The 27,723-nt window shown below is 52.3% G+C and overlaps 1 protein-coding gene across 8 annotated transcripts in view; it reads right to left on the minus strand.

The window, feature by feature from the left end:
* Positions 879 to 27,723, minus strand: part of GRAMD1B (GRAM domain containing 1B) — a 202,848-nt gene continuing 176,003 nt past the window's right edge. For all 8 annotated transcript variants that reach the window (XM_018059627.1, XM_018059626.1, XM_018059631.1 and 5 more), the window contains 12 exons: positions 23,848 to 23,963; positions 21,986 to 22,142; positions 20,527 to 20,716; positions 18,157 to 18,300; positions 17,057 to 17,175; positions 16,666 to 16,808; positions 14,456 to 14,559; positions 13,434 to 13,637; positions 12,159 to 12,249; positions 8,042 to 8,149; positions 7,651 to 7,768; positions 879 to 6,022 (listed from right to left, as the gene is read on the minus strand). In XM_018059627.1, coding sequence (XP_017915116.1) covers positions 5,933 to 6,022; positions 7,651 to 7,768; positions 8,042 to 8,149; positions 12,159 to 12,249; positions 13,434 to 13,637; positions 14,456 to 14,559; positions 16,666 to 16,808; positions 17,057 to 17,175; positions 18,157 to 18,300; positions 20,527 to 20,716; positions 21,986 to 22,142; positions 23,848 to 23,963 — 1,584 coding nt within the window. In that variant the 3' untranslated portion in view covers positions 879 to 5,932. The remainder of the gene's footprint in view (positions 6,023 to 7,650; positions 7,769 to 8,041; positions 8,150 to 12,158; positions 12,250 to 13,433; positions 13,638 to 14,455; positions 14,560 to 16,665; positions 16,809 to 17,056; positions 17,176 to 18,156; positions 18,301 to 20,526; positions 20,717 to 21,985; positions 22,143 to 23,847; positions 23,964 to 27,723) is intronic.

The raw sequence follows: 27,723 nt of genomic DNA on the forward strand, positions 1-27,723 counted from the left end.
CTTCCTTATCTACCCAAATACACAGGGATCCAAGAGTCTGTGTTCTCACCTGAATGATATCACACAAGTTTCCTGCCAGGTGGTGGAGGGGTTCCCAGAAAGGAAGACCTAGTAAAGGAGCCCCCCCCCCCCTTGCCAGGTTATCTAACATAAAGAAAGAAAGTAAAGCTGTCCGCCAAGGTCCATCTTCCTGGAAGGGCCAAGGGCCCCAAAGGGAGAAGTTACACAAGAAATTATCATTGGTATTCAGTCTATCATATGCTTCTGTAATAACAATAGTACTGATTAATAATGAAATCAATATAAAATTATCTTAGTATAGTACTAGCCACTATACCAAGAAACACACATACATATACACCAATGTATTTTATATTATCTCAAAATAAACTCAGGCTTGGAATAATGGTTGGGGCGGCCCAAGAACAAGCCTGATAAAATAGTGATGCTTCAATCTGGACTCGGATCTGATTCCCAGACTTCTTCTCCATTCCACTTCATGAGGCTGCCGCCCTCCCCTTGGAAGGAGGTCTTCGATGCTGAGTGGCTGGCAGTGCACCTGTGTCTGAGTGAAGTGGTCCCCAACCTTTTTGGCACCAGGGATCAGTTTCATTGAAGACGATTTTTCCACGGACCGGGTGGGGATGGTTTCAGGATGACTCAAGCGCATTACATTTATTGTGCATTTTATATCTACTAATTTTACATCAGCTCCACCTTAGATCCTCAAGCATTAGAGCCCAGAGGCTGGGAGCCCCTGTCTGAGCTTGTCTGCAAACAGATGCCTTCCAGGCTTTTGGTGACACCTGGGAAGACCAAAAACATCTGGGACAAGAAGCACTGATGAGTCAAGCAATGAACACACACACCATTAACAATTCGTAGTTCAGTATTTTTTTCTTTTAATTCATACTGTACTTCCATGGCTCTAGCTACTTTACATTAAGATTGGACCGGGAAGCCTTGAATGTTTCTAGGTACTAGCAGTAAGTTTCCAGACCTTGCGCACAGCGCCAGGCAAAGTAAGTTACAGATCCAAATGCAGATGGCCAGAGAATTCGACTGCAATCAACCTGCATTCTTTCCCTTGTATGGCCCAGTGCAGGTGTTGGGGGCTGCTCCCTCTGCCTCACCCCACTCCACCCCAGGTCAGGATTATCCAGGGGCCGCGGTGGCCTCTGACCCATCCCTCCCCACCTCAGAGTCCAGGCTGAGTCAGGGGGAAAGCACCATGGGTTTGGGAAGATGATATCATCCATGCAGAGAGTGGTCTGGCCCTGGAGTGCAGGACAGAGAAATGTGGGGCCACACACTGTTGGCAACGATGGCTGCTTTTATTCAGCAATCTCGGCGCGTGGCACCCCAGCCTAGGGCCTACTCCCCAGACGGAGTCAGCTGTTCCCGCCTGGAGCAGAGGCCCCCGTTTTGCTTCTGCAGCGTCTCCTCATGTTGAGAGAAGTAGGCAGGGCCGAGGGGCAGAAGTGACAACGTCCTTTACGCCTTCACATGTCTACATTGTCCGGCATCAAACTCCGAGCAGGCAGGGTGCTTCTCGCCAGCAGCTGAGGCTCCAATCTGGGCTCCCAGGCCTGCTGAGGGCCTCGAGTCACAACAGAAAACAATGCCCAAGACCCCTGAGCTTCACACAGAACATCGGAAACGGGAGCCGGCTGGGCCCGTCACAGCCATGGCTGGAGCAGGAGTGAGGTAACGAGGTGGGCAGAGAGGTGCGGGGGGAGCTCTCTACACCGTGTGCAAGTTCCTGCTCCACATCAGGAACGCAGGGGCATGAAACGACGGCCTTCCAGAAAAATGTTCCTCCGGACCCCAAACCACATCTTCTGGAAGAAAACTAGAGGTGGAGGGGAGCGGGGCCAGCCCTGCTGGAAGTTGGGGGATGAGGGCAGAGGATGCAAGTGGTGGATGGGGTGATTGTCCCACTGCCTAGAGACGAAGGATGGAGGAGGAGAGGGTCAGGAAGAGAGGTTCTCAAGCTTCCTAGTGGAGTGGGCAGGTGCAGTCAGGGGATGCCCTGCCACCTGGGGGGACAGAGGAGAGTGCTAGTTCTCCTGGGGCCCCTGGGAGGATGCGCTGGCCTTGGCTGCTCTGCAGAGCTGAAGATGAAGCATAGAAGGCACAGGAAAGATCCTGCTGAGACCACACAGTCCAGAAAGATCCTTCCCCTAATCCCGCCTCTAAGATTTCACCCTAGAGATGCTGCCTGCAAGCTTATAGACATGGTCAAGCTTGTGTCACGGACAAGGCAATGAAGAGAATCCACTTCTCCCAAAGCATTCCTCTAGGTCTCTTGGTCCTCTGCCTTCTGGTAATCCCAGGTTCTTAGTGTCAGTGTTCTAAGGCAACCCAAGGATTTTAGCCAAAGCTCCATACTTCATCCAAACCCCAGTGAGGTTAGAGACAAAAGAGAGGTGGTCGAATCAGGAATGACTTCTCCCCACCTTTTGCTCTAGCAAAGAGAAAGAAGGATGGACAAATGAAAGGCTTCATGGCCCAGGGATGGAAGACAAGGTTAGTTCAAGATGGTGTCCTTCTTCCTACCCTCCTCCTCTTCCCAGCTTAGAAAAGTTCCAAGGAAGGAACTCTCCAAAACTAAGACTAGGCCAACAGAGGAAGAAACACCCTCGCAGGTTAACACTGAACAACACAGCAAGCTTGATCTCTCTTTCTCATCTCCCTCTCCCGCCCATTCATTGGACCTCCCTAGTCCTCTCAGCCCTTAGAATAAAGTTTTACTACCCTGGATTTCCCCGGAACCCAGACATTACCCTACGACTCATCCAAACACCAGAGAAGCCCTTGTCCAGAAGGCCTGTCTTCTCTTGGCAGGGCGCCTTCCAAGTTTGAGAAGGCCCAGCCTGGCCAGGCTCTGACCCAGCCTCCAAGACCATGTGAAAGCTAGAGCTGGCCTTAGGACAGTCGAGGTCAGGCCCTGAAGCTTAGGGGGCGGGTTGCGTACGTGTGTGACTTGTCCAACGGCGGGGCCAGGACTCAGGCCTATCCTCTCAGACCAGGGCCGTTACTGAGAGCTCCAAACTGCTGATCCTACTGTTTTGCAAATTTACCCCTTCATCCCAGGATGGGGACGTGGCAGCAGAGAGTCACAGACATGGCTGGCCTCGCCAACACCAGCCTCGTCAATTCCCCCCAAGTCAGTGGGAGTGGACTGCAACCCTTACCACTGTTGTCACCTGTCTAGAAACTGCGAAACCTTCTGCAGAAAGTACAAACACTCACATGCCTCACTACATGATGCAGAAAGACTCCTGTATGACTGAGTTCTTATGTAGGAAAGGGCAAAAAAAAAAAGCCCTGGCGGGGAGAAATAACATAAGAAATGGCAGTTGTTTTAACACTCCCTTACAAGCCAGGCTGCCAGCCACGAGTTACCATGTTATTTACATGTTTTACTCCTAGACTGATCTGTAAGGGTGAGGTCCCTTCTCTTTGACAGGTTACTGAGTAAAAGGGAATAGCTTTTGTCTGGGAGTGAACAGAGGTGTTGGTTTTCTCCTGGTTTGAGAAAATGCCTATAAATGATCCAAGATTCTTAAAAATGAGGCAAGCCAAGAGACGCTTCCCATGTGTACACACTGTCTCCTGCCCAAACCCCCAGAAATCCAGAGGGTTCCTCGCAGAGTTCCCTGTCACTGCTTCTGCCTGAGAGGGGCCTGTGAGCTGAAGCCAAAGTAAAACAATCCCACAGAGTCAGGCCTACCTCCACCACTTTATTGCCAGCAAATAGCCCTTTTCAAATCACCCTGAAGGTCCCAATACACTACTTTTAATAACTGAATAATTAAATAAATAAATATGCATTGAATAAATTAGAGAATTTACCATTTGTCCTTTCAAAAGTTTCTGAGAATACTTTTGACTTCTAGCTACTCCAACAAGAAAGTTCTTAGCAGCCTGCACTCCTCCTTCTCCTTTGGCTTGGGTCCCCTAAGCTCTGATGCTCATCAGGGTCTCCCATTCAAAGTCCTGGTCAGGGCTGATCTCGACCGCCTGGCCTGTGGGCACACGCACCCTTCACGAGGATTCCATGCGACTCCATTTCCTCGTATCTTCTTTTCTACATGAGGGCTATCAGTTCCAGATGACCCTCATGGGACCTTCTCATCCTACCTGGCTGCGGCTTGTCTGTCTTCTCTTCCTACCTTGTTAGGGCAATACCAAGAACCTCTTTCTCAGGCAGAATGAAAAGTTAAAAACTTTTCTTAATTGCCAAAGTGGGATGCTCAGGCCAGTCCAAGGGAATATAATATAGCTCTTCTTTTTGGCTAGGTGAGTGATCAACTCTCCCTTCCCTCTGTCTGTTCCATTAAGAGGTCTGCTAGAAAAAGAAATCTGGAAGAGCTCTCCTTGCCAAACTGGTATAATCCCTTCCTGATGAGAATCTCTACAAGCCCTGCCTGGGGCTGGCAGGATTCCTTGGGTCATCACAGGAAGAAACAGCAGTTAGTGTAAAGGATGCTAAGCACGTGCAGCAGGGCCTCATGAGGTCAGAAGAATCTTGGGTTCTGTAAGCCAGCCCCCAAAGGCCCTCGATGACTCACTTTCCTAACCCATGGCCTTCTTCCTATTCCTTAGTGATCTCATACCTCTCTGGGGCCAGAGGCCAGCAAAGGCTTTGCTCCTCCTGCTAGAACTTCCATTCCTAACTCAGAGGAACAGGGTCTGGAACGGCCCCCAGTGGGGCAGACTTGTTCGGCTTTTTCCTGCCCAAACCCATGCACCGGGGCCAAATTCATTCCCTCCAAGGCATAGGTCTTCTTTCATGGGCAAAGTATCTCAGATAGTCCTTGACTAAGTTGGTTCCTCACCGAGAGGAAATGATGCTGGCAGCCAGGAAGCGCGTGGATGTTGGTGCTCACTACTCAGAGGAGCTCTGTGGTGAGACCCTCCATTCCATCCATGGCTAATACATTCACCTCCTCAAACCCTGGAGGTCCTAGAACACCCTGATTCACCCTAGAAATCAAATGACAGCTCAAAGGGAAGGGGTTAGAGCCACAGACCTGACTTGCTTACAATCACTAAAAGAGAAGTTTAACTAGATCAAAAACATTCCACCCTGACTAATAAACAATGTGCTCTTAGGGCACAGAGGAAAAATAGGGCTTTAGGCACTAAAAAGTGACACTTCACCCAGATCCAGCCTGGGAAAAGACCAGAGAGAAGGGGGTGGGGTGGGAAAGGAAGAGACCCCCACCCTTGCTGGGTCCACACCCCACACAGGTTAGAGGAAGGTGCAGGGAGTAATGGAGGAGGATGTCCTTCATCAGAACACCAGCCCTTAGGAGCCTGCAGCCACGAAGCCCAAACCCTTCAGAGACGCCTGCCCAGCCGGCCTGCGGGACCCCTTCACCAGACTCGTGGTGTGCGGTCCACGCACATGTACAGTGGAGCTTAGATCGGGCTCCTGCCCTGGACGCTTCCTCTTTCCCAAGAGAACATCTTGGGGGAAGCACGGGGTAGGGAAGAAAAGATTCTCTTCTGTTTTGGAAACAAACCAAAAGGGGATTCGGGAATGAAGCACCTTAAGCAATGCCCGCCTTGAGACCTCTTCTCGCGACCCCAGGGTCTTCACAGGCATAACTTTGGCTCGACATCTCCCTTCTCAGAGCCGAGAGTGGTCAGCAAGGAAAAGGGTGGGGACGACAGGATGGGGAGCAGGAGGTTCGGGGGAGGTCGGTGCTGAGAGGCGGTCCCTGCCCTCCTCGGCGCTCCGCCGGCCAGTGCAGGGGGTGGCCCTGCTCCTTCTCCCTGGTACATAGGCATTAGCTCTTTTTAAAATCTGTATATAATATATATATTTATATCTGTATATATATATATTTATATATATATTTATATGGTCTCTGTACATGTATTGCACAGGCCTCCTGCAGACACCCCAGCTCCTGCCTTGTCAGTGGTACCGGTTCCTCTTCTCTTCGCTTTCTGACATGTAGTCTCGGGACCTGATGCCATTCTGAAGATTGATGAGTGAGTCCTTCATCTGTAAGACAAGGAAGCGACCCCAGCCTGGGTTTGTGCCCTCAAATGGGCTTCTCCAGCCAGCAGCACCCACTGCGCCTGAGTATGGGCGGTCCCCTGCCACGCCAGGGAGCTGAAGGGGGCAGGCTCCTAAAACAGGGTGGTTCTCCAGGGACACAGTCTCAAGGCAAAGGAGGACAGCTGATCTACGAATAGCACTGGGCACCCCCAGGGTAAGGGTCGCTGTGTCACTGAGTTTCACCCCCCCACCCCGCCACTCACCCCATGGTCCTCGTTGCTCTAAATTCAGAATTCTCTCAAAGTTTCCACTGCTATCGGGACCTGCATACAAGGCCACTGGCTTGGCTGGCTTGGTCTTCTCCGCACTCAGCTTGGCTTCCTGCTGATCCCAAGTCTACTGCCCTCCTACCCTGGAACAGCTGCCACACTGTTCCTCCTCCCCAGCTCAAACGCTTCTCTCTTACCCATCAATCTCATGCATCTACTATTTTTTTTATAAAGTTTCTTTTTTTTTTTAAATGGACCACTTTTAAAGTCTTTATTGAATTTGTTACAATATTGCTTCTGGGGACTTCCCTGGTTGTCCAGTGGCTAAGACTCCGCACTCCCCAGGCAGGGAGCCCGGGTTCGATCCCTGGTCAGGGAACTTGATCCCGCATGCCCCAACTAAGACCTAGCACAGCCAAATAATTAAACAAATAAAAGTAAATATTAAAAATATATATATATATTGCTTCTGTTTTGTTTCTTGGTTTCTGTGCCATGAGGCATGCAGGATCTTGGTAGTTGAATTAAAACTCTCTCCTTAATTGAGAACTAAGAGACCAAACCATGAAGGAGAAAGAAAATTTAATATTAATGACTGCCTATGTGCCATCAGAGCAAATGGGACAGCAATTTCATGAAGCAACGATTACAACTTCCATCTTATAGATGAAGAAATGGAAGGTTACCGATACAAAATCCTTTACTTAAGGTCAAAAAACTAGTTAGTGGCAAGGGGAGGATCCCACCTCTGTCTGATGAAATGGAGTTAATGATTTCGCCTCAGGAGGACTTTCTTAAAGAGATGCATTCAGTTTTCAGATAGCAGGAAGAAGCAGGAAGAAGATGTTACAGAAAGAAGACACAGTACAACTTTCTTTTCAGACTCACAGCACAGCCTCTGAGGAGAAGCCATGTCCTGAATGCTGGGTGTTGTGTCTGTGTTTTGAGGGCAAGAGGTGGTGGAGGATGGATGGAACACATCAAAAGGAACTAGAAGGACATGCCCTCTGGGAAGATAAATCTCAGTAAAAAGGGAGCTCTCTCTCTAAACGCCTGTCAGATGGCTGTGGCTTACCAAGAAAAAAAAAATAGCTCTCCTTCCATCTAATCTATAGTTTTTTCCTCTTGCAAATCCACTGTGTTATTTCACTGATGTAACTTTGGGGAACCCGGGTGTTTCCAACAGCTCACTCAAGGATGGCTCTAAGACGAGAACCACGGCTGGCCTGGAGAAGGCTGGCCTGGAGAAGATCGGATGGAGGAGGAGGACTGGGGGAGGGAGATGGTGCTCCTCGCAGAGCGCAGGGAAGACGGTCCGCGTCTAGAAGCCTGGGGCAAGGAGAGCAGGTCAGGGCGTCTCACCTGGTCAAGAAGCATCACCGAGGATTTGATGATCTCCCTCCATTTCTGGAGCTCAGTATCGTGGTACTTTTGCTGGGACTCTAAGAGCTGGGCCCACTCTGTCTGGGACTGGGGTAACCTGTGGGGTAGGAGAAGGGGTACCGCAGCAGCTGCAGTTATGTCCTGTGCGCCCAGACCCCACATCAGAGTGCTCTGTCCTTCGCAGGTTCTCCTGTGCCCCAAATCAGAAATAGACTAAACTACAGGGACAACTGTCAGAGCTCATCCATGGACTCATTCCCAAGGGTTACCCACTCCCACCCCACAAAGGGCAGCAGGGCCGTCCCAGAGAGGCAGGCGCTGGGACACAGCAGGGGGCAGCGAGGGGAGCAAGGGAAGAGGCTGGGGTTACCTTTCTTGGAGCCGGAGACCCTGCCAGGCAGTGAGGGTCTGGGTGGTGTACTCCAGCATCCAGAGTTTGTAGAAGAGCATCACGTTGAGGATGACCAGCAGCACCAGACTGAGGAGGAGATTGGGGGAGGGGGGCAGGGGGTGGAAACAGCAGCCATGAGATGGAATCTAGGAGGGCACCCTCCCTCTCAGAGGCAGGGATGCACCCCACCCCAGAGGCCACCGTCCTTGACCACTGGGTCACCTGAAGCATCGCAGTGAGTGAGTAAGTGAGCTGGGGGAGGTGGGGAGAGGAATGCAGCAAGGTGGGGCAGGAGAGAGAGAGAGAGACGCACTCTCACCTGGAGGGGCTGGGGCACAGCAGGACCGCGGAGGGGTGTGTGGGGTGAAGGCCTCAGGAAGGAGAGACACACAGTCACCCAGAAGTGGGTGCTGGGGGAAGAGAGGTGGATGGAGAGGAAAAGAGATGAGGGCGTGAAAGAAGCGATCAGACAGTACCTGAAACAGATCCTAATGGGAGCAAGGAAGAAAAGTGGGGAGGAGGCAGAGGTTAGAAACAGACTCGTGTGGGGAAGGGGAGGCTGCGCTTAACTTGAGCCAGAGAGAGAGTGAGAAAGAAACACCAGGAGCAGAGAAAACAGCAGATGAGGACAGTGAGCAAGGAAGGGCTGGGGGCAACTGTAAGTGGACCTTGGGTATCTCAAGGGAGATCAACTGAGACAAGGTTTCCCAGCTCTGACCCCTGACACTGCCCAGGTGTTAGCACAGCTGCCTGAGAGCTCCTGGCTCCCCCGTGCATCTGCCAGAGCCCTGCCGGGGGCACGGGGACCAGCCGAGGCTTCCCAGGGATAGGCTGGAGGTACGAGGAGACAGGGAGCTGGGAGGATAACCAGGGGTCGGACCCAGTAGGGAATGGAGAGTCAGCGAGGGCCTGAGAATTCTCTCCTCTCGGCATCAGCGGCCTCAAGGTCCATGGAATGGAGAGATGAAGACTCTGGGACAGATCGGACGTAGACATGCAGAACTGGGCACAAAGCCTGGCTCCCGGCTTTGAAGCCTCTTAACTTCCTATCAAGTTTCCCAATAATACCCACTCTACTGGGGTGACTCTGTGCACAGAGTGGGTGAATGTGAAGCCCCCCATGGAAGGGAAGTATGTGAAACCCCTCACGAGGGGTGTGGTTACTTTCATTAAAGGAGGAGGTCCAGACACACAGGAAAAGGAATGACAAAAATGGGAAGCTAAATAGATGGAGAAAAGACCAGCAAAGAAAAGAAAATCTGCCACGTCTCTGACCTTTCAAAATGTGTGATACATGTGGCATGTGTTTCTGTGTTTCTCACCCTGGCTTCCAGCACTCTGGAAGGTTGTCTTCCTTAAAGGGGCGGCTACAAATCCCTGGGGCTACTCAGCTGTGTTCTTGGGGCTCTCTGAGCTCTCCACAAGGACTTCTAAGTGATGTACTGAATCTCAACGATACCACCTTTAATTGCACCAGACACCTGGATCTTCTGAAAGCCACCTCTTCAAGGTGCCCTGCAACCACTTCAGCACCTGCATTTGGGATTGTGCTTATAGTCTGGTCTGTGCTCAGCGGAGGCCAAGGGACACCCCTTGATGTGGCTCAAGTGAGGCCTGAGGGTGGTCTAAACAGAGAAAAGATGCAAGGGCTGGATGGCCACAGGGCAGGCTTACAGTGGCATGGGCCACTTAGACAGACACCCTGCATTGTTCTCGAAGGTTCCACTTGCACACTGGGAGCAGACCCACTGCCCAGACACTCTAGGGTTGAAAGATGAGGTCTGAATATCCTAAACTATCAGAGCTCCAACGTGACTTAATCCACTATACAATTTACTCAGGCCACCTGATCTTCTCTACTTACAACAAAACACAGAGAGAGCTGAAACAGAGCTAACCCAAGGTTAGAGTTTTCTGTTAAGCAAACCCAACATCAGAGATTCAGTTTTGACAGTGGTAGGAATGACATTAAAATGCTGCTGCTGAAGGTGGATTTTCACTGGTCTTACAGTCGTCTTTGTGTTTAGTTTTATAAAAATATGTGGGCTGCTTATGCCATAGTCACAGTCAGGAGACTTGCATCTATTTTTATGTTACATATTTAGGTGTGGTGAACAAGAGCGCCCCACCTCCTGACACTCACAGGCCCCCTCTTGCCACCTGGTCCCCGGCCTGTCCTCAGCCCATCTCCCCTCTCACGCTCCACACTCACCGCCATGATGATCTCGTGCACACCATGGCTCTGATGCTACTGACAAACGAATCCGCAACTGCAGCCTAAACTCCCCCTCTAAGTTCCAGGTCCACAGCTATCTACCTGCCACGTCCATTTGGACAACCTCAGAAACACTGGGGACGGACAGCATCTTCCGCAACGTCTTTTCACTAAGTTCCAGGTTTCTGTCCATGACACAGCCCTCACAGGCACGTGGACCTGAGAGTCCTCATCTTTAGCTACGTAACCAGGTGCCACAAGCCTTAATCTCTGGGCCCTCCCAGCCCCCGGCCCTCATCTCAGCCCGAGCAGCCCCTCCCGCTGAGATCGCTGCCATCTGCTCCCCTGGCCTCCCCGTCTCCTGACTGTTCTTGTCTATTCTATACACAATGCTGCCATCAGGGTGATTTTTTTTTTTAAGTGAAACTCCAACTGTGTCAGTCCAGGACTTCTTTCCCAGTTTCCTGTGGGCAGAGCTGTGTGCTTGCTTCTGTGTTTCTGAAAATGCCTCAGTGAAGGCATGAAGGCTGGGGCGTGGGGTGGGCGTCACAGAGCAGGACAGAGCTACGGACGGTCTAGTGCCCGGTGCATCCCTGAGAGGGCAGCCATCTGGGCAGCTCCTGAGTCCCCAACTCCCTCAGCTATGCCCCCACATCCCCCAGCACAGCCCCAGGCAGGAAGGGCCAGGCTGTCAGGCAGTGGCCCAACCAAGTGGAGGAGCGGTCAGCACTTAGCTGTCTGAGCTGCTCCTGCCCAAGGAGTCCTTACAGCAGCCTCTGGGCTCACACGCCAGAGAGCTATGTCCTCCCACTTTGTGCGTGTTAGTTACTCAGTCGTGTCCAGCTCTTTGCGACTCAATGGACTGTAACCAGCCAGGCTCCTCTGTCCATGGATTTCCCAGGAGTGGGTAGCCACTCCCTTCTCCAGGGGATCTTCCCTACTCAGGAATCAAACCCAGGTCTGTTGCACTGCAGGCAGATTCTCTACCATCTGAGCCACCAAGGAAGCCCTTACATCCTCCTTTCTCTCAATGAACTTCCTGTGCAAGTTACTGAGCCCACAGTTTTATAGCTTATGGCAATAAGTATACATTGCTTACAATAAAATAAGCATGCACTTTTCCTGGACTCCAAAGTCCTGGACTTTGTCTGGCCGCCCAGTCAAGGGTGGGCCCGTAAGTGCACAGTCCCAGTGCCCAGCACAAAGCAGACACCCAGAACACCAGTCACAAACAAAAGAGTGGGCTCCTAAAACATCTGTAGCATCTCTGTATTAACATTTATCCAACATTGCTGCTGCTAAGTCACTTTAGTCGTGTCCGACTCTGTGCGACCCCATAGACGGCAGCCCACCAGGCTCCCCCGTCTCTGGGATTCTCCAGGCAAGAACACTGGAGTGGATTGCCATTTCCTTCTCCAATGCATGAAAGTGAAAAGTGAAAGTGAAGTCGCTCAGTCGTGTTCAACTCTTCACAACCCCATGGACTGTAGCCCACCAGGCTCCTCCGTCCATGGGATTTTCCAGGCAAGAGTACTGGAGTGGGGTGCCATCGCCTTCTCCGATCCAACACTGCAGTAACCATCAATCCCTGCCCGTCTGACCCACTTGAAATTGAGTTCCTGTCACGGATGCTGTATGCAGCGTTTTCTTCTGAGTCCTGAAGGCCTAGCACACAGTAAAGCACTGAATGAAAGAGAAAAAGGCAGCAAAGAGGCAAGGAGTGACAGACAGAGCAACCGATCTGGAGAGATCAGAGGAGAAAGCAAGAACTGGGGCAGCAGCGAGGCTGTCTGGACGCCTGAGGAAGACAGATGGGGAGGAGGCGGCAGACGAGAAAGGAAGAGGCGGGGGCACGGCTGGGGGAGAGCCGGAGTCCCTTACACACAGCTGATAACCAGCAGCAGCTTGGACACGCTCTGCAGGTGGAAACCGTTGGGGCTGTCCTCAGGGATGTGCCTCGTCTGCGTGGAACCTGTGGGGAGAAGGAAGAGGCCATCATCACGCGGCCCGCGAGCCCACCACCAGCTGACACGAGGCCGGTCCTGCACAGAGCTGTCCGTGATGCTGCTGTCTCAGAAACCATGTGCTTCGTGGATAGCCCTCTGCCCTCTGAAACTAGCAGGGAAGTGACTGAACGGATGAGAAAACCGCCTGACCCCTGTAGCTGGGACTTGCAGATGCAGGACAAACAGACCTGCAGCCGTGGGAGGCAAACAGCACTGGGCTGGGCCAGAGGCAGCTTTCAGCGCTAGCTTTATCCCTAACAGGCCACGTGATGCTGAGAAAGTCATGTGAACACTGAGGGTCAGTTTATTCAAATGAGAAGTTAGTCAGAAGTCCTGTATGTAAAATACACAAATAAGATGGGAGTGCTCTGGCTAAAGCCGGTTGAAGTACGTGGAAGGCTGACACCCCCTTCCTCCCCCTGCCTCAACCTGCTGTGATCAACACCCCAATATCTGGGGAGGGAGGAGCAGAGCATAGTCTGAAAAACCCCTGCTGCAGGTTTCCACGCCTGAGCAAAGACAGGAGAGTGTGTACAGCTCCATGGGAGGAGGGAGACACACCGAGGAGGGGGCTACCTTGTACCCCCTGACCTGTTACGAGGTAACATTGGGGTCTGAGCTTTAGCTTCTCCCAGGAGCCTTTCCTGAGAACGCGGAAGCTTCAGGCTCAAGCTCATTCAGGGAGCCATGGAGCTCAGGGAACACAGAGGCAAAAACTCAAAGACACTTTCTGTTCAACAGAGCATATAAGGGGTACAGCAGGGGCTGGGGAGCTTAAAGGCAAAAGGAAATAGTAGAGCAGGGGTCCTCAACCTCTGAGGTCTAATGCCTGATGTTCTGAGATGGAGCTGATGTAATAATAGTAGAAATAAAGTGCACAATACATGTAACGAGCTTGAATCATTCTGAAGCCACTCCGCCCTGCACCCCAGTCCATGGAAAAATTGTCTTCCATGAAACCGGTCCCTGGTGCCAAAAAGGTTGAAGACCATTGCAGAACAGCATCCAGAGCCTCGGACTTTATGAGTCGAGAGCCAGTCACACCCAGTCTATCCCAGGCTGCAAGGTGAGTGTGCCTGTGTGCCTGGTACAGGCAGGGAGCTCTGCCCACAGCCCTGAGACATCCACCCTGCCCCCACCTGGCACGCACCTGCCACATGTTTGATCCTGTGGCCCACGTCCTCATCAGTGGGCGTGGTGACGGGGCTCATCACCTCCTCCAGGTGTGGCACCCGCAGGTGGGCATGCGGCCGTTTTCTCCTCCGCACCGTCGGGGGCTTGCTGGCCTTCTCTTTAGGAGACTGTCTGTGCATCTCCGCCAAGTAGGTGCTCTCTGTTTTGGTCAGCTCACTCTCTGTCAGGGTCAAAAGACCACGTAAGAGGCCACGTGCCCTTGCCCCCAACCTAACATACTGACCTCTGGAGCAACTCTATCCACTCCTAGCTGAATGCCCTCTAAAAGTACCATGTTCCCATACCGGACTCTGGGGTGTTGCCTGGAGGGTAGGGGGTCCCTCAGGGATGCCCCTGAGCCCTAGAAAGTTATCCTGGGACCCAGCCCAGCCCAAAGCCCTCTTCTGGGTCGTTCAACAGTGTGTAGACAAAGGCTTCCAACGTACATCCTCACATATGCAACCCAGGGCACGTCACATTTCCCAGTGGGTGCCTTCAATGGCTATTTCCTTCTCATAACGTATTACCATCAGTGTACCTAGATCTCAGGCTCATTCTGGGGGGGTCATGGATCCTTTCAATTGTGGTTTAGTTGCTAAGTTGTGTGCGACTCTTTTGTGACCCCATGGACTACAGCCCTTCAGGGTCCTTTGTCCATGGGATTTCCCAGGCAAGAATACCAAAGTGGCTTGTCATTTTCTCCTCCAGGGAATCTTCTTGACCAAGGGATCAAACCCATGTCTCCTGCATTGGCAGGCAGATTCTTTACCACTGAGCCACCAGGGAAGCCCACCCATCATGATTACAATCTCATAAAGGCCGCAGTCATAGTCTCTTGAATGTGCACAAGTTCACATACATGGACCCATTTCTGGGCAGACTCAGGGACCCCGTGAAGCCCCCCTCACCTCCTCCGTCTCTCCCTGTGTCCCAGGCCCCCTCCCCTGCTTGAACGGGGACAGAGGGTCGGTTCACCCAGCAGCATCGGCAGGCGCTCACCCAGGTGGCGGAAGTAGTCCTCCAGCCCACTCCAGAAGTTCTTCTCGATGAACGTTTTCACCAGCCCCCAGGGCTGTTTCCGATAGCGCAGCTCTGTGGAGACCCTGAGGAAGAAGCCAGAACCAAGATCAGCCCTTTCCTGGGTAGACCCTCCTCTGCTGGGAACAGGAAACTTCAGGTTTCTGGTCAAAGCAGCCTCATGCTGCCCTTTACAGGTTTGCATCCATGACATCATGTGATTTCCCTGGGCACCCTGGGAGGCAGGTGAAGCTAGTGGGGTTATCCCCATTTTAGGGATGGGAAAACTGAGTCTGACAATTTGTAAGCAGACCAAAGACTAACATGAAGGGCCCTGACTCCCAGCTCAGAGCTCACTCGTGACGCCATGGGGCCTCCTCCTGGGAGGGCCCAGGGCCCTTCTCTGTCTTCAGAGACTTTGAGCCCAAGGCAGAGTCTTGGGCTTCATAGCTTCCACCGTTAAAAGAGTTTCACTGGCTACCACCTGTCTCCTGCCTTTCCACCTCCCCAGCTCTTTGCCAGCTCCTGCTCTGCCCGTGGGCCTCTCACTGCCTGGTCTCCTGCGGCATCAGCTCCTTCTGCTCCTGCTCACCCGCTGCTCTGCTCTCCTGAAGGTTCACTTTTACTCCCGATACTCCCCACGTCCAAGGCTGCTGGCTCTGCCCTCATGAGGAAGAAGAAGGGACCCCACCCCAGTCTGATGTGCGCTTGCCCATGGCCCCTCACCCCGCTCCCAGACTTCCTGGACTAAGGGTGGGCTTGTGGGGGTCTAGCTGGACAAGCAGCTACCTCTAAGGGAGCTGGGCAGAAAGGACATCCAGCTGGAAGACCCCCACCCCCAACCAAGGAATCTGCAGGCAAGGAACACAGACCCTGCAGGAGAGGAAGAGAGGGGCTGGAGGGAGGTGAAAGAAGGGAGAGGGCAGGAGAGGGAGGAAAAAAGGAAGAAGGAAGGGAGAAGAGAAGGGAGCGGGGAGGGAGAAGAGAAGGAGGAAAAAGAAGAGAGTGGGATGGGAGGGGTTGCTCTCACAGAAGCCAAAAAGCATTTTTTTTTTTAATAAGAAGACGAGAAAGATTCAGACCCTTTTCCAAAGTGTGGGTATTCATTTGATCTTCCTGACTCCCCAAAGACCCCACTGCAACCTTTTATCAAATTCCTATTCTATTTGAATAACACGAATGAATTTCTGCTCCGTAAAAGGTTTTGGTTTAAGATACAGGTACACGACCCAGTTATTCTCAGATGGGTGTGTGTCTTGGCTTTTCAATCTAACTCTAAGCTTCTTGAAATGTCAGAGTCTAAATTTCTTCCATCCTCGAAACGCACATCACAGTGCCCTGGACAGCCATAAACAGCATCCGACTAATCACTCACTCGACACTTTCTAACTCCGCTGTGTGCAGGCCCCATCCTGGGTGCTGGGAATAGAGTGATGGGTGGGCTCCTGCTGGCCTGGACGGCTGGAGCCGCTGCCATCAGGAAGATGCCTGGAAACTCGCAATGTGCCCAGCATTCAGCAGGACAGGAAGGGCAGAGATTCGCTTCTCTAAGACCTGGGTTTCAGCGCTTGTGACTGTTGGAGAAGTTGCTCATCTTGTAATGACCCTCAGTTCTCTTACCTGAAAAGTGAGGACACACTCACCTCCTTGGGTTACTCTAAAGAATCCAGTTCATGGAGGTGAAGTGACTACACAAGACTTATGAACTGCAGACAATCACTAAACAGCAGTGGCTCTGATACTTTAGGGACGAGAGACACAGAGACTTCCCTGGTGGTCCAGTGGCCAAGACTCCTCCCTCTCAGGGCAGGGGCCCGGATTTGATCCCTGGTCGGGGAACTAGATCCCACAAGCTGCATCTAAGAAAAGATCTTGCCTGCCACAACTAATGATGGAGCATGCGGCAACTAAGGCCTGGTGCAGCCAAGTAAATATTTTAAAACAGAAGAGACAGAGATACAGAGAGGGGTGGAGGAAACATGTGGTGGAGAAGTAGGAGCTGTCAGGTTGGGGGGAGGGTGTGGGGTGGGTCTTGAAGTATTCAGAGAAAAGACAGAATAAAGAATGAGCCCACAGCCAATACCCCCCCGCCTCCCTCCTCCTCCTCAGGAGCACATCAGTGCTGTCCGATGCAGGGTCCCCCAGGAACACCAGGGACTTGCTCTGAACCTGCCAGCCCGCAGAGACAGCACCTGAGTCGACTCTTGTTGCGGGCCACGCGGGTGAGCGTGTAGCGGTTGATGGTGTAGAAGTAGTCGTGATACGGCACGTCGTGCGTGAGGACCTCGGCGTCGATCACGTAGCACTCGCTCTCCTGGCTCGCCTTGTACATGGTCTGCAGGGAAGAAAGGGCGGGGGGCGGGGCTGAAGAGGAGCAAGTCGGGAGAAACCCCTCCTTCCCGATGACCACTCCCCACCCCCACCTCGCTGGCTCCTGACTTCTGAGCGGGGACCTGAGGGAAACGCAGCATCTAAGCACTGTTTCAGGCTGAACATCACTCACGCCCAGATGTTCATCCTGACATCTCTCTCCTGAATCATTTACGGCAGAACAGAGGCCGTCCCCGCCCGACCTCAGCTCACCTGTGTCTCCCTGACGGTGGCAGTTTTGGGAGCCAGAGGGTTGGTAAGGGTGATGGTGTAAAGGATCACTCGGCTCTGGTTTCCATTCTCCTCCTTCTTCCACGGATGGAAGATGATATCTGAGGGGAGAGGGGAGCCAGGGGATGAGGGAAGGAAAAAGGCCTGCTGTCCCCACCTCTGAGTGGCCCTGTCCAGTGACCTTCTCTCAGCTGTACTGGTTGCCAACTGGCCCCTCCAAAGGAAGTCAAAGGGCTGGGGGAGGAGGCTGAGAGGAAGGGGCGTCCGAGCAGAAAGAGGCTCATTGTAGACTGGCCGAGGGCCTACACAGGCTCCGGAATGCGTATTGTTCTGGACTAGGGCAGGAGGTCCTGGGGGCCACCTACAGGGGTGCTGGCAACACTGGAGCTACTGTGATGGGGGCCTGGGATCCTCGGGAAGAAGCCCTCTCCTCTGAGACGCGACCTCCCATTGCCCTCGGCACGCCCCTCCTCCTGGCAGAGGGCTACGCTGGTGCCCAAGGGCTCCTCCGCAGGCTTGGACACTGAGCAGCCTTATTGGTCCCTGGAGAGTTGCAGGGCAGGAGCAAGGAGCATCCGGTGCAAAGCACTGACTCTGAGAGCCCGAGGTTTGAATCCCATCCGGGCCCCTTCTCAGCTGCATGATCTTAGGCAGATAACAGGGGTCTGAGATCCACCTCCCTCCCTGGTATCATGGGGACCACAATAACAGGACCCAGGGCAGGCTGGAGGATTGAATGAGACAAGACAGGGTGACGAGCCCAGTGGGTGGCATGTGCCAACCAGGCATGGCAGCTGCTGCTCTCGGCTAGATGGTGAGCCCTGGGGGTTCCTGTTCGCTGCTGAGCCTTCGGGGGCTAGCACTGAAGGGCTGGCTGCAGAGGACAAGTGCAGCCACAGTGGCGTGGGGAGGAGCAGCTGGCAGGGCCCCGGGGAGCTCCAGAGCCACATGCAGCCAGAGAGGGAGCGCCCTGGGCCATCAGGTGGCTGGGAAAAGGAGGGTGCATTGGAGGGGAGGAGAGGAAAGCAGAGCAGGCAGAGCGGGAAGCGGTGGGAGGCACCAGCCTGGGGAGGGGCACGGACCTGAGAACCGTCGCTGCTCCATGAAGTCCCGCTGGAAGGGTGAGTCGGTGAACAGGAGGTCATAGAGCTTGTCCACGCTGAAGTTGAAGACTTCGTTCACGTACTGCCGGCCACTCAAGTCCTCATAGAAGGCCTGGACCTCCCCTGCACGGAGAGGATGAGGAGGGTAGGCAGGGAAGGTGAGGGACACCCCAGGGACACCCGCAGGGCACTTGTGTCTCCGTGACTAATATGGGAATGGCTGCCAAGGCTCAAAGGAGGCCTCAGGTGGGGTGGGGGAGCCCTGGCCTCCACTGTTTGTGGCTTCGTGTCAACTGGCCTCATTCCTCGGCTGGCACGTGCACTGGATGCCAACGGGACTGGTCCAGTGGGACTCTAGTGCATCCCATTCACTCATCCTTTACAAAGAGCTCGTGAATCCACTGTTTGCCCTTACACTTTCAGCCTTCCAAATTAAAGTGGTCTTTTAGACTAAAGTTTAAATATAATACATGACTACTCCCTGGGCCTGACGGACGGAACCCAGAAGATCAGTTATCAACTGTCTGTACATTAAACCACAAGTGACTGCAAATGTCAGCGCAGCCCAGGGCACAGGTGTGTCCAGGGACGCTTATGAGTCTGTTTCTATAAAAGCTTCTAGGCTGGACTATGGGGCGGTGATCTGTGATGTGTAAGGTCTGCTCTCCTTCCATAAAGCTGCCTCTACCCCCATGACTTCAGCAAATTTCATTTTCTACAGGAAGAAAGCGTCAGAGTACAGGTGTGCGCATGCTCAGTTGCTCAGGCATGTCCGACTCTGCAATCCCATGTATATATAGACTATAGCCAGCCAGGCTCCTCTGTCCATGGGACTTTCCAAGCAAGAATACTGGAGTGGGTTGTCATTTCCTTCTTCAGAGGATCTTCCTGACCCAGGGATCGAACCCATGTATCCTGCATAGGCAGGCGGATTCTCTACCGCTGAGCCATGCAGGAAGTCCCTCAGAGTACAGGAGAGTTGCTCAAACCTCAGCACTCCTCCTGAGCCCTCAGCACTGCCCAGGCCCTGATCGAGGGACCCGCAAGGGCTGGAGTCTGATCTCAAGCAGGACGCTGACATTTCTGGCATCCCTGTGACCCTGAGAAGGCCAGGGCATCCTGGAGGGTCCATGCCCACGACTGTGCAGGATCAGGACTGTGGAGCACAGTTGGGAGACACACTCCCTTCTCAGTTTACAAGAGCGGCACCCCAGTTATCACACAGAGACCACCTGTGCAGCCCTAGACGGCCGTGGCAAACCAACCGCAGGTGAGACACTGCTATAGGTGACTCATAGGAGAGACTGTCCAGACGGAGAAGTGGGCACTGCTGGCCCAGCCTCACAAGTCCGACCCCACCACCAACTCACAGTGCTCGTCAGCCACACTCATGAACACGGAGCATCTGGCCTCTCGCCCCGGAATGCAAGAGGCAGCATGTTCCTGGGCGAGGGTGAGAGGCCAACCCTCTGCCGGAGGGAAGTAAGAAGCCACCTACTTGGAAATGTCAGAGAAGCAGCGTCTCCACAGTCTATCTGACGGCAACAGGCTAGGTCTGAAACCCTCATGCTGGAGTCAAAGCAAGTGTCTATTAAAACCTAACTATTTTCCAGGGGCTTCCCTGGTGGTTCAGGTGGTAAAGAATCCGCCTGCCAATGCAGGAGGTGATGGTTTGATCCCTGGGTCCGGAAGATCCCCTGGAGGAGGAAATGGCAACCCACTCCAGTATTCTTGCCTAGGAAATCCCACGGACAGAGGAGTCTGGGGGGCTACAGTCCATGGGGTTGCAAAAGAGTCGGTCATGACTGAGTGAATCACTTTCTCCATTGAGAGTGTTGTTTTCCAGGCTGCCACTAAATCCCATAGTCAGCTCCTATGGTTGATCAGCTCTTCCTGTTTGAACGCTTTCTACACTTAGTCTCTAGCAAAACAAGCTCTGGGGTCACGGCTACTTCTTTTCCATCTCTTTGTTGGTCGGACACGACTTAGTGACTAAACAACAACCATCAGTTTCCAGGGGCTGGTACTTTGCTGGTGGCATAAACACTGATGGGCAGCTGCGGGAAAGCCAGCGCCAGCATGCAATGACAAGACTCAATGGCGGGATAAAGCATTACCCGCTGAGCAAAGACAGACAACTATGAAACGACAAGGATCCTACAGTGAGTACCCCAAAAAGGGATATTTGCTAATAACAAGAGTATCTTTTTTAAAATAGAGCTCTATTACCCACCCACCCTTCCGCCGGGAAGTCAGACTGACTCCCGTCTCCATTATGGGAACATCTGTTAAGCCTTCAAAACGTCTGGAGAGAGGAAGGGCCACTCTGTCCCCACTGTGGACACCCACCTTCATCATGGGTGTCGGAAGAGTCACTGAGCTCAGTGGGGATGTCCTCGTTGTCGTTGAAGTCCAGCGAAGGGGAGTTCACGGGCGCGATGATCTCAATCTTCTCCCCGATGATGTTGTCGATGGCAAGCTCCTTCTCCAGAGACCCGTCGCCCTCTAGCACCTCCTCCTCCAGGGGTAGGCCATCAAACTGGGGTGGAGACAGAGCGGTCAGCCTGGTTTCCTCTCGAGGGGGAAGTCAAAGAGCTGGTCGAGGGGGCCTGCATGTTAAGAATGCTCAGGAGCTGGGGTGTGGGAGCCAGGGTTCTCCCCAGTTCTGCTGTGGAAGACAGAACCCAGCAGGAGGCCCTGTCCTTCTCCTGACCCCAAGCCCCACGTGTGGGCATAGCCAGATCCTTTAGTCCAGCTCTTCTCCTGGGCCCAGGCCTCTACCATCATATCACCACGTGAGCCTGTCTCTACTACCGCCTGTTTCCTGCAAGGTTCGAAAGGCTTCTTAAGCACTATTTGATTCATTCTCCCTTTAGCCCTGTGAGGGAACAGGTACACCTCTTTACATTTTAAAGTGAACCTCAGGGACTTTCCTGGTGGGCCAGCAGTCAAGAATCTGCCTTCTAATGCAGAGAATGTGGGTTCAATCCCTGGTCAGGATACTAAGCTACCACATGCCTCCTCGGAGCACCTAAGCCCACACGCTGAAGCTAGAGAGCTCACACGCCACAACTACAGAGCCTGTATGCCGCAACAAAGACCAGCGCCAGTCAAAAAGAAAAAAAAAACTCAGACACAATAACTTAAAAAACAAGTTAACTTCAGAGACAGAAAATGCAGACTAGGCATCGAATGGATGTTTTCATTCTAAGGCCAAGTGGTCTGACTCCTAAACCACTAGAACACAAGGCTCCCTTCTCTGGGAACCCTTTCTTCTACCTGCCAGCTCACACCCGGACACTTCCTTCATCCAGCTTCTACCCGCTCCATTACCAAGTCCCAGAGGACAGACTCCTTCTTCCATACTGTTATGTCTTTTGCAAAGCCAGCACAGCAGGTAGGTAGCAAGGAAGGGAGCCTTGAGTGTCCATACCAGGGGCTCCATCGTGATTTATGGGATGAATAAACAGAGCGGTTGTGCAGCCCTGTACTCATGTATGACTTTGACTTCAGATCAAGGCAGTGAAAAAAAGACCTGGAATAGTTCTTCACCAGAGGGCTGATCACAGCAGGCCACCAAGGGCAAAGCTCATACAATGGACTTGAAATGATTCTCATCTGCTAAGCCAAACAAACTCTGGTACCCGACGCACCGAGAAGCCAGCTCTGGATTGTACACTCATTCGAATGTGGAGGCCCTCTGCATAAACTGACCATGGTATAACCAGCCTCCCCTCTACCTGCTCCCCAGGCTGGGAAACACCATCACTGGGCTGGGGTGGGAGCAAAGTGGGGTCCCTGCCCGTACCGAGACGGGCGCTTCACTGCTCCCCGTGGACGTCAGTGTGCTGTTGGTGATGGATTTCTTGGGCAGCTGGGGACTGGCATCTGGCTTGGTCTCTATGCTGCTTTTGGACGAGCTGTCGTTCACTTCATTCTCCTCTACAGGGATCTCCTCACAGTAGCTGAAAAGAGAGGCAACATGAACCTGCGTTAACCTCGGAGGCCAAGACGGCCAGCTCACGACAAACTCACATTCCTAGAACTATACAGGCTCGTCTGTTTCTTTGCTGTGTCCAAGGCCTTCCTCTATCCACTACTTGCCTGTGAACTCCCCTTCTAAAGCCTCCTTCCCACCTTACCCCTCCTTCCCGTGGTAAAATCTCTATCCCCAAATTCACCTTTTCCAGGCATTCTCTTAAATGTGACCATTATTTGCCTTAAAATTCCTTTTTTGCCCATTGGCACCCCATCCCACCCCAAGCTGACCATTTAATCAAACATCTGTGCTCTGGGCATACATCTGATTTCTCATAGTGACTAGGATAGGACTCTGAACCAGTGCCTTTTGCTGGTGCTGCCCAGATTCTGGATCATAAATAGCAAACTTCTCTGCATCACACACTGAGGAAAAACCCTCCTTGAGATAAAGGTGGGCACATTTCTGTGGACACCGCAGGTATGCCATTGTAGCTTCTGCCAAGGGAGAGACCATTCTCATCGGCATCTAACCTCTGCACATTACCACACCTGGATGCGTTACAGCTCTGCGTCAATCACGATATGCGTTTTAAGGACAATCAAGGAGATACACAGTGAAGTGACTATACTATTCAGTGTGAGAAGCGGTACCTGAGCGCAGGCCTACACGCTACACATCTGATGCTCTTTCCTTGCGGTCTATTCTTCTATGCCTCTCACACGACCACGACACCTCTACCTCAAGCCTGCCTGCACCGCTTTAACCCATCAGTAGCACGTGGTACAGCAACAGCCCCTTCTCTTTGTAACGTCCTTCCCTTGGCTTCCAGCACACGAAATTGCTAGCGTACTCCCACCTCCATGGATATTCTTTTGTGTTTTCTTTTGCTGCCTCTTTCCCAGGCCCAGTCCCTGAGCTGCTTCTTATGTTAATTCAGTCACCTGGTGATCTCAGCCACCAATAACCTCCGAGGTTATGGCCCGAGCCCAGACCTCCCCACACTCACACAAACACCCACGTGACATCTCCACATGGCTAACAGTCATCCCAAACGCAACTTGCCTAACATCAAGCTCCCAATTTTCCCTCACAGCTGCTCTGCGTCTGGTATTGTCCATCTCAGTTCAGAACAACTCTATCCTTCCAGCTGGTGGATCCTTAAAGCCACTTGTGAGTCCTTTCTGACTCATCAGCAAATCCTCCAAAATATGCTGGTTCTATCTTCCAAATATATTCAGAAACTAACCTCTTACTGCTGTTTCTACAGCTACCCTCCTGGTCCAAACCACCATCACCTCTCATCTAAAGGGTCTAAATTATTCAGCAGCCTCTTAGCCGGTCTGCCCTGGTTCCTCTTCAGCCTATCTTCAACCCAGGAGACAGAGTGATGTTAAAATGTTAAGTCAGGTCTCATCAATTATCTATTTGAAGCCTTCCCTGGCTTCTCGTCCTCCTCTGAGGAAATCATGCCGGCCCAGCAGCCCTCAGAGTCCAGCCTGACCTCCCGCTCCCCACCTCGCCTTGGCTGGCTGGCCCAGCCACCCGCTTCCTCCATCTGGGAGGGGCTTCCCACAGTCCCATCCTGGGTGCCCCCTCGCTTCCCTCGGGGCCTGACTTAGATGCCAGTCTCTGGCCATTCTCGCCCCCTGCAAGGGCTCCCCGCAGGCGGCCTGCCCCATCTCGCTCACCCCATCGTGTTGAAGTCGTCATCAGGAGGCACATAGTCCTCATCGTCACTGGTCAGGCCCAGCTCGTTCCCGTAGCACTGGTGGACGAAGTGCCACAGCTCCTTGGGGCACAGTGGCTGCAGGGGACAGCAGAGACGCTTGACCCTCCCTTCCTCGGGACTCCACTCTCCACAGAGGCACTGAGTTTACCTGGACTCCCTCAAGGGATGAGAAGCCAAACTCTACCCTCCTCGGCTGGATAAGTGGAGGGTGACAGCTCCATGAAAACCCCACCCCTGCCCTGCCCTCTGCTCCAGATCTGTTTTTCCAGAACATGGCTTTTAGCAAAGCCAGGAACTTGACCTGTTCCCTCTATTCAGGTCCGCAGAGCAGAACTGATGGGCCCTTGAACTGCCCATCTCCTGTCCTGTGAGTGAGGCCCTGCGTTAAGCAGCATAAACCAAGGTACTCTGGGGCCAAAATGACCACAGAGCTTCTGAGCTGGACTCAGAATGAGGCAATCTTGAGCCAGTCTCCCTGACTCAGCAGGAATCTGCTGATACTAACAGTGGCCTCGCAGGCCCCAATGGATCAGATCCAGCAAAGAGGTGTGACACCTCCAAGGTGGCCCATTCCTCAGCTGGGCAGTTCCTGTGCTTGGAAAGAAGCTGACATTCTCACAGCTTCAGGGGCCTCAAAGGTCACTGGATCCAACTCTCTCTTCACTGCCTGAATACTTCTTTCTTCATCCTTAATCACAATCAGTTCGCCTACAGGTCTATGTATTAGTTCCATATACAGTCTTTCTCATTTCACTGGATGTCTACATAGTCTAATCAAAAGCACTGTCCTAAGAAAAGCTAGCTCTCACTGAGGTTCAGAGTTTCAGGCAAGAGGCAACAGAATGCCAAAGAATGAAGGTCAAAGGTGGAGACCACGGATGAGTCTTGGTTTTCTGGGAGGGAGAGATGCTGGGAGGGATACATGTGAAAAAAAAAAAGTGTTAAGAAAAGCAGAAACAGTAAAGAACGTTCCCGCCAATAGATCTGATAAGGAATTGGCGATGTCACCCTTGTAAGGTGTGGGCTTCCCTCGTAGCTTAGCCGGTGAAGAATCTGCCTGAAATGCAGGAGACCCAGGTTCGATTCTTGGGTCGGGAAGATCCCCTGGAGAAGGAAATGGCAACCAACTCCAATATTCTTGCCTGGAGAATCCCATGGACAGAGAAGCCTGGAAGGCTACCATCCATGAGGTCACAAGAGTCGGACACATCTTAGCGACTAAACCACCACCGGGTTTAAGGTATAGTTTAAGAAGCAGGCAGCTGGCAGGACGCCATGAGCCAGGGTTCCAGGATCCCAGTGGAGAAACGCCCAGAATAGCAGCTGCAGTTCTCTCTGAGCCAGGGTCCAGGGTGCGTGTGTATGTGTATGGTGGATAGCTGTATGTGTGTGTATGTTGGGGTAGCCAGGAGAGGGTGTGTGAGTGTGTGTGTGTTGGGGTAGCCAGGAGAGGGTGTGTGAGTGTGTGTGCGTGTGTGTGTGTGAGTGTGTGTTGTGTTGGGGTAGCCAGGAGAGTGTGTGTGTGTGTGAGAGTGTGTGTGTGTTGGGGTAGCCAGGAGAGTGTGTGTGTGTGTGTGTGTGTGTGTTGGGATAGCCAGGAGAGTGTGTGAGTGTGTGAGTGTGTGAGTGTGTTGGGGTAGCCAGGAGAGTGTGTGTGAGTGTGTGTGTGTGTGTTGGGGTAGCCAGGAGAGGGTGTGTGAGTATGTGTGTGTGTGTTGGGGTAGCCAGGAGAGGGTGTGTGAGAGAGAGAGAGAGAGAGAGAGTGTGTGTGTGTGTGTGTGTGTGTGTGTGTGTGTGTATTGGGGTAGCCAGGAGAGTGTGTGTGTGCGTGTGTGAGTGTGTGCGTGTTGGGGTAGCCAGGAGAGTGTGTGTGCGTGTGTCGGGGGCAGCTCTCTGTGTTCGCTCTCCCGGTCCCAGAGGAAGGCACTTGCTTCTCCTGTACCTGGACCTCCTCCCTCCAGCTTTCATGGACACCATCCACCGTGCGCGGAACATGCCTGCCTCCCTGCCAGACCACGCCCTCCCCTTCCTCACAGTTTGCCTTCTCCAAGCAGCCTTCCCTGCCTGAGTCCACCGGGCTCAGCTCATCTGACCATAGCTGGGGCAAGCACAACTGGCAGACTCTGCTCATCAGGCAGAATTCTTGATTATTTTGTGAGAGCTCTTGCAAACCATATGGATGATCCTCTGTCTTAGAATTGACAGTGGCTGTGAACTGAAAATTCAAACCTCCCAGTGGAGACCCAAATGCATTATCATTTTACCACTATCCACGGCTGATAAAGGTTGATGATCAACTCAAGTTATCAGGATTTACACGAGGGCTACAGACTTTTAGGTTAGAAAAAGCTCTAAATAGCACATCTGTTCAATTTCCTTTAGATGATGGTAAGTTTGGGCTAGAGTCAAGGTAGATACATACATTATACCTAACTATATATATGTCATATATATAATTGGAATTATTATATAATCATATAATCCCCCCCCCCCAAGTCTCTTTCTCTGGCAGGGAGGCTGTTTCTTAACCCCTGCTGCCCCCACCAACTTTGGCATCTGCATGGGAATTCTCTAACACCTTCAGCCAGGTCTCCTTCATCAACATCTCCCACAGAGTCCCCTTCACGCAGGTGGTCAACTGGTGGCTGTATTAACTCTATTTTCCTACTTTCTGTATTTTTTAAAAAAGGTTTATTTTATTGAAGTATAGTTGACTCATAATATTGTGTTAATTTCTGCTGTTCAGCAAAGTGATTCACATATACCTATATATCAATATATTCTTTTTCATATTCTTTTCCAGTTTGGTTTATCAGAGGATATTGAATAGAGTTCCCTGTGCTATACAGTAGGACCTTGCTGTTGATCCATTCTATATATATGATACTTCACATTTGCTAATCATAAACTCCCAATCCTATTTTCTGTATTTTTCATGTTCTGACATCTAAGGCCTTGCTGACTGTGGAGGGCCTGCCCCTTGCAGGATTAGCTAATTTCTACAGATAAAAATCACCCCACGAGGAAGAGCACCTTTTCTAGGTAAAGCCTCCAAGCCAAAGTCCACACCCTCAAGGACCTCCCTTTATAGCTCTTACATTCCAGGCCAGTTCTCTCTTGCACTAATTACCCCTGGACGGTGTCTCTGGAGAGAAGTCTCTCTATCCTGAAGCCTGATGACACATTCAAACCAGCCAGTCCTAAACCTGCTTGGGCTTCCCAGGTGGCTCAGTGGTAAAGAACCCACCTGCCAATGCAGAAGATGGCAGGTTTGATCCCTGGATCAAGACGATCCCCTGGAAAGGGAAGTGGCAAACCACTCCAAGATTCTTGCCTGGGAATCCCATGGACAGAGGGGCCTGGTGGGCTACCGTCCATGGGGTTGCAAGAGTCGGACACAACTGGGCGACTAAGCAACAGCAACGCTCATTCATTCCCGTGAAATGAAGGCTCTTATTCTGCGGTGCCTCCTCGCTCTCTCTGCCTCTGGACTAACCTGGAGCTTCCTGTGTGGTATGCTGGGCCTCTGCTCTAGGGATCTGTGAGTATAAAAACTTCTTCCTCGTAACAGTTATTCCTGTTTCTGTGTGTTTTACCACACCTGATTGAAACAAACCCCAGTACATTTTAAAACAGCAGAACCGAGTGCCCTAAGTCAACAGGGCCTTGCTCCAGGCAGCCAGGAGGTTGTTCATTTAAGAGGACATGCTACTCCCAGCACCTGAGTCACCAGCAGTGGAGGACATGTTACCGTGAGCCTGGAGGAATTCTGGAACCAGGGGAAGCAGGGGCTTCCTAAGAGCAGGCCAATGCTGCAGCAAGAGCCATCACCCCG

Source organism: Capra hircus, chromosome 15 (genome assembly GCF_001704415.2).
Source record: "Capra hircus breed San Clemente chromosome 15, ASM170441v1, whole genome shotgun sequence".
Taxonomy (NCBI): domain Eukaryota; kingdom Metazoa; phylum Chordata; class Mammalia; order Artiodactyla; family Bovidae; genus Capra; species Capra hircus.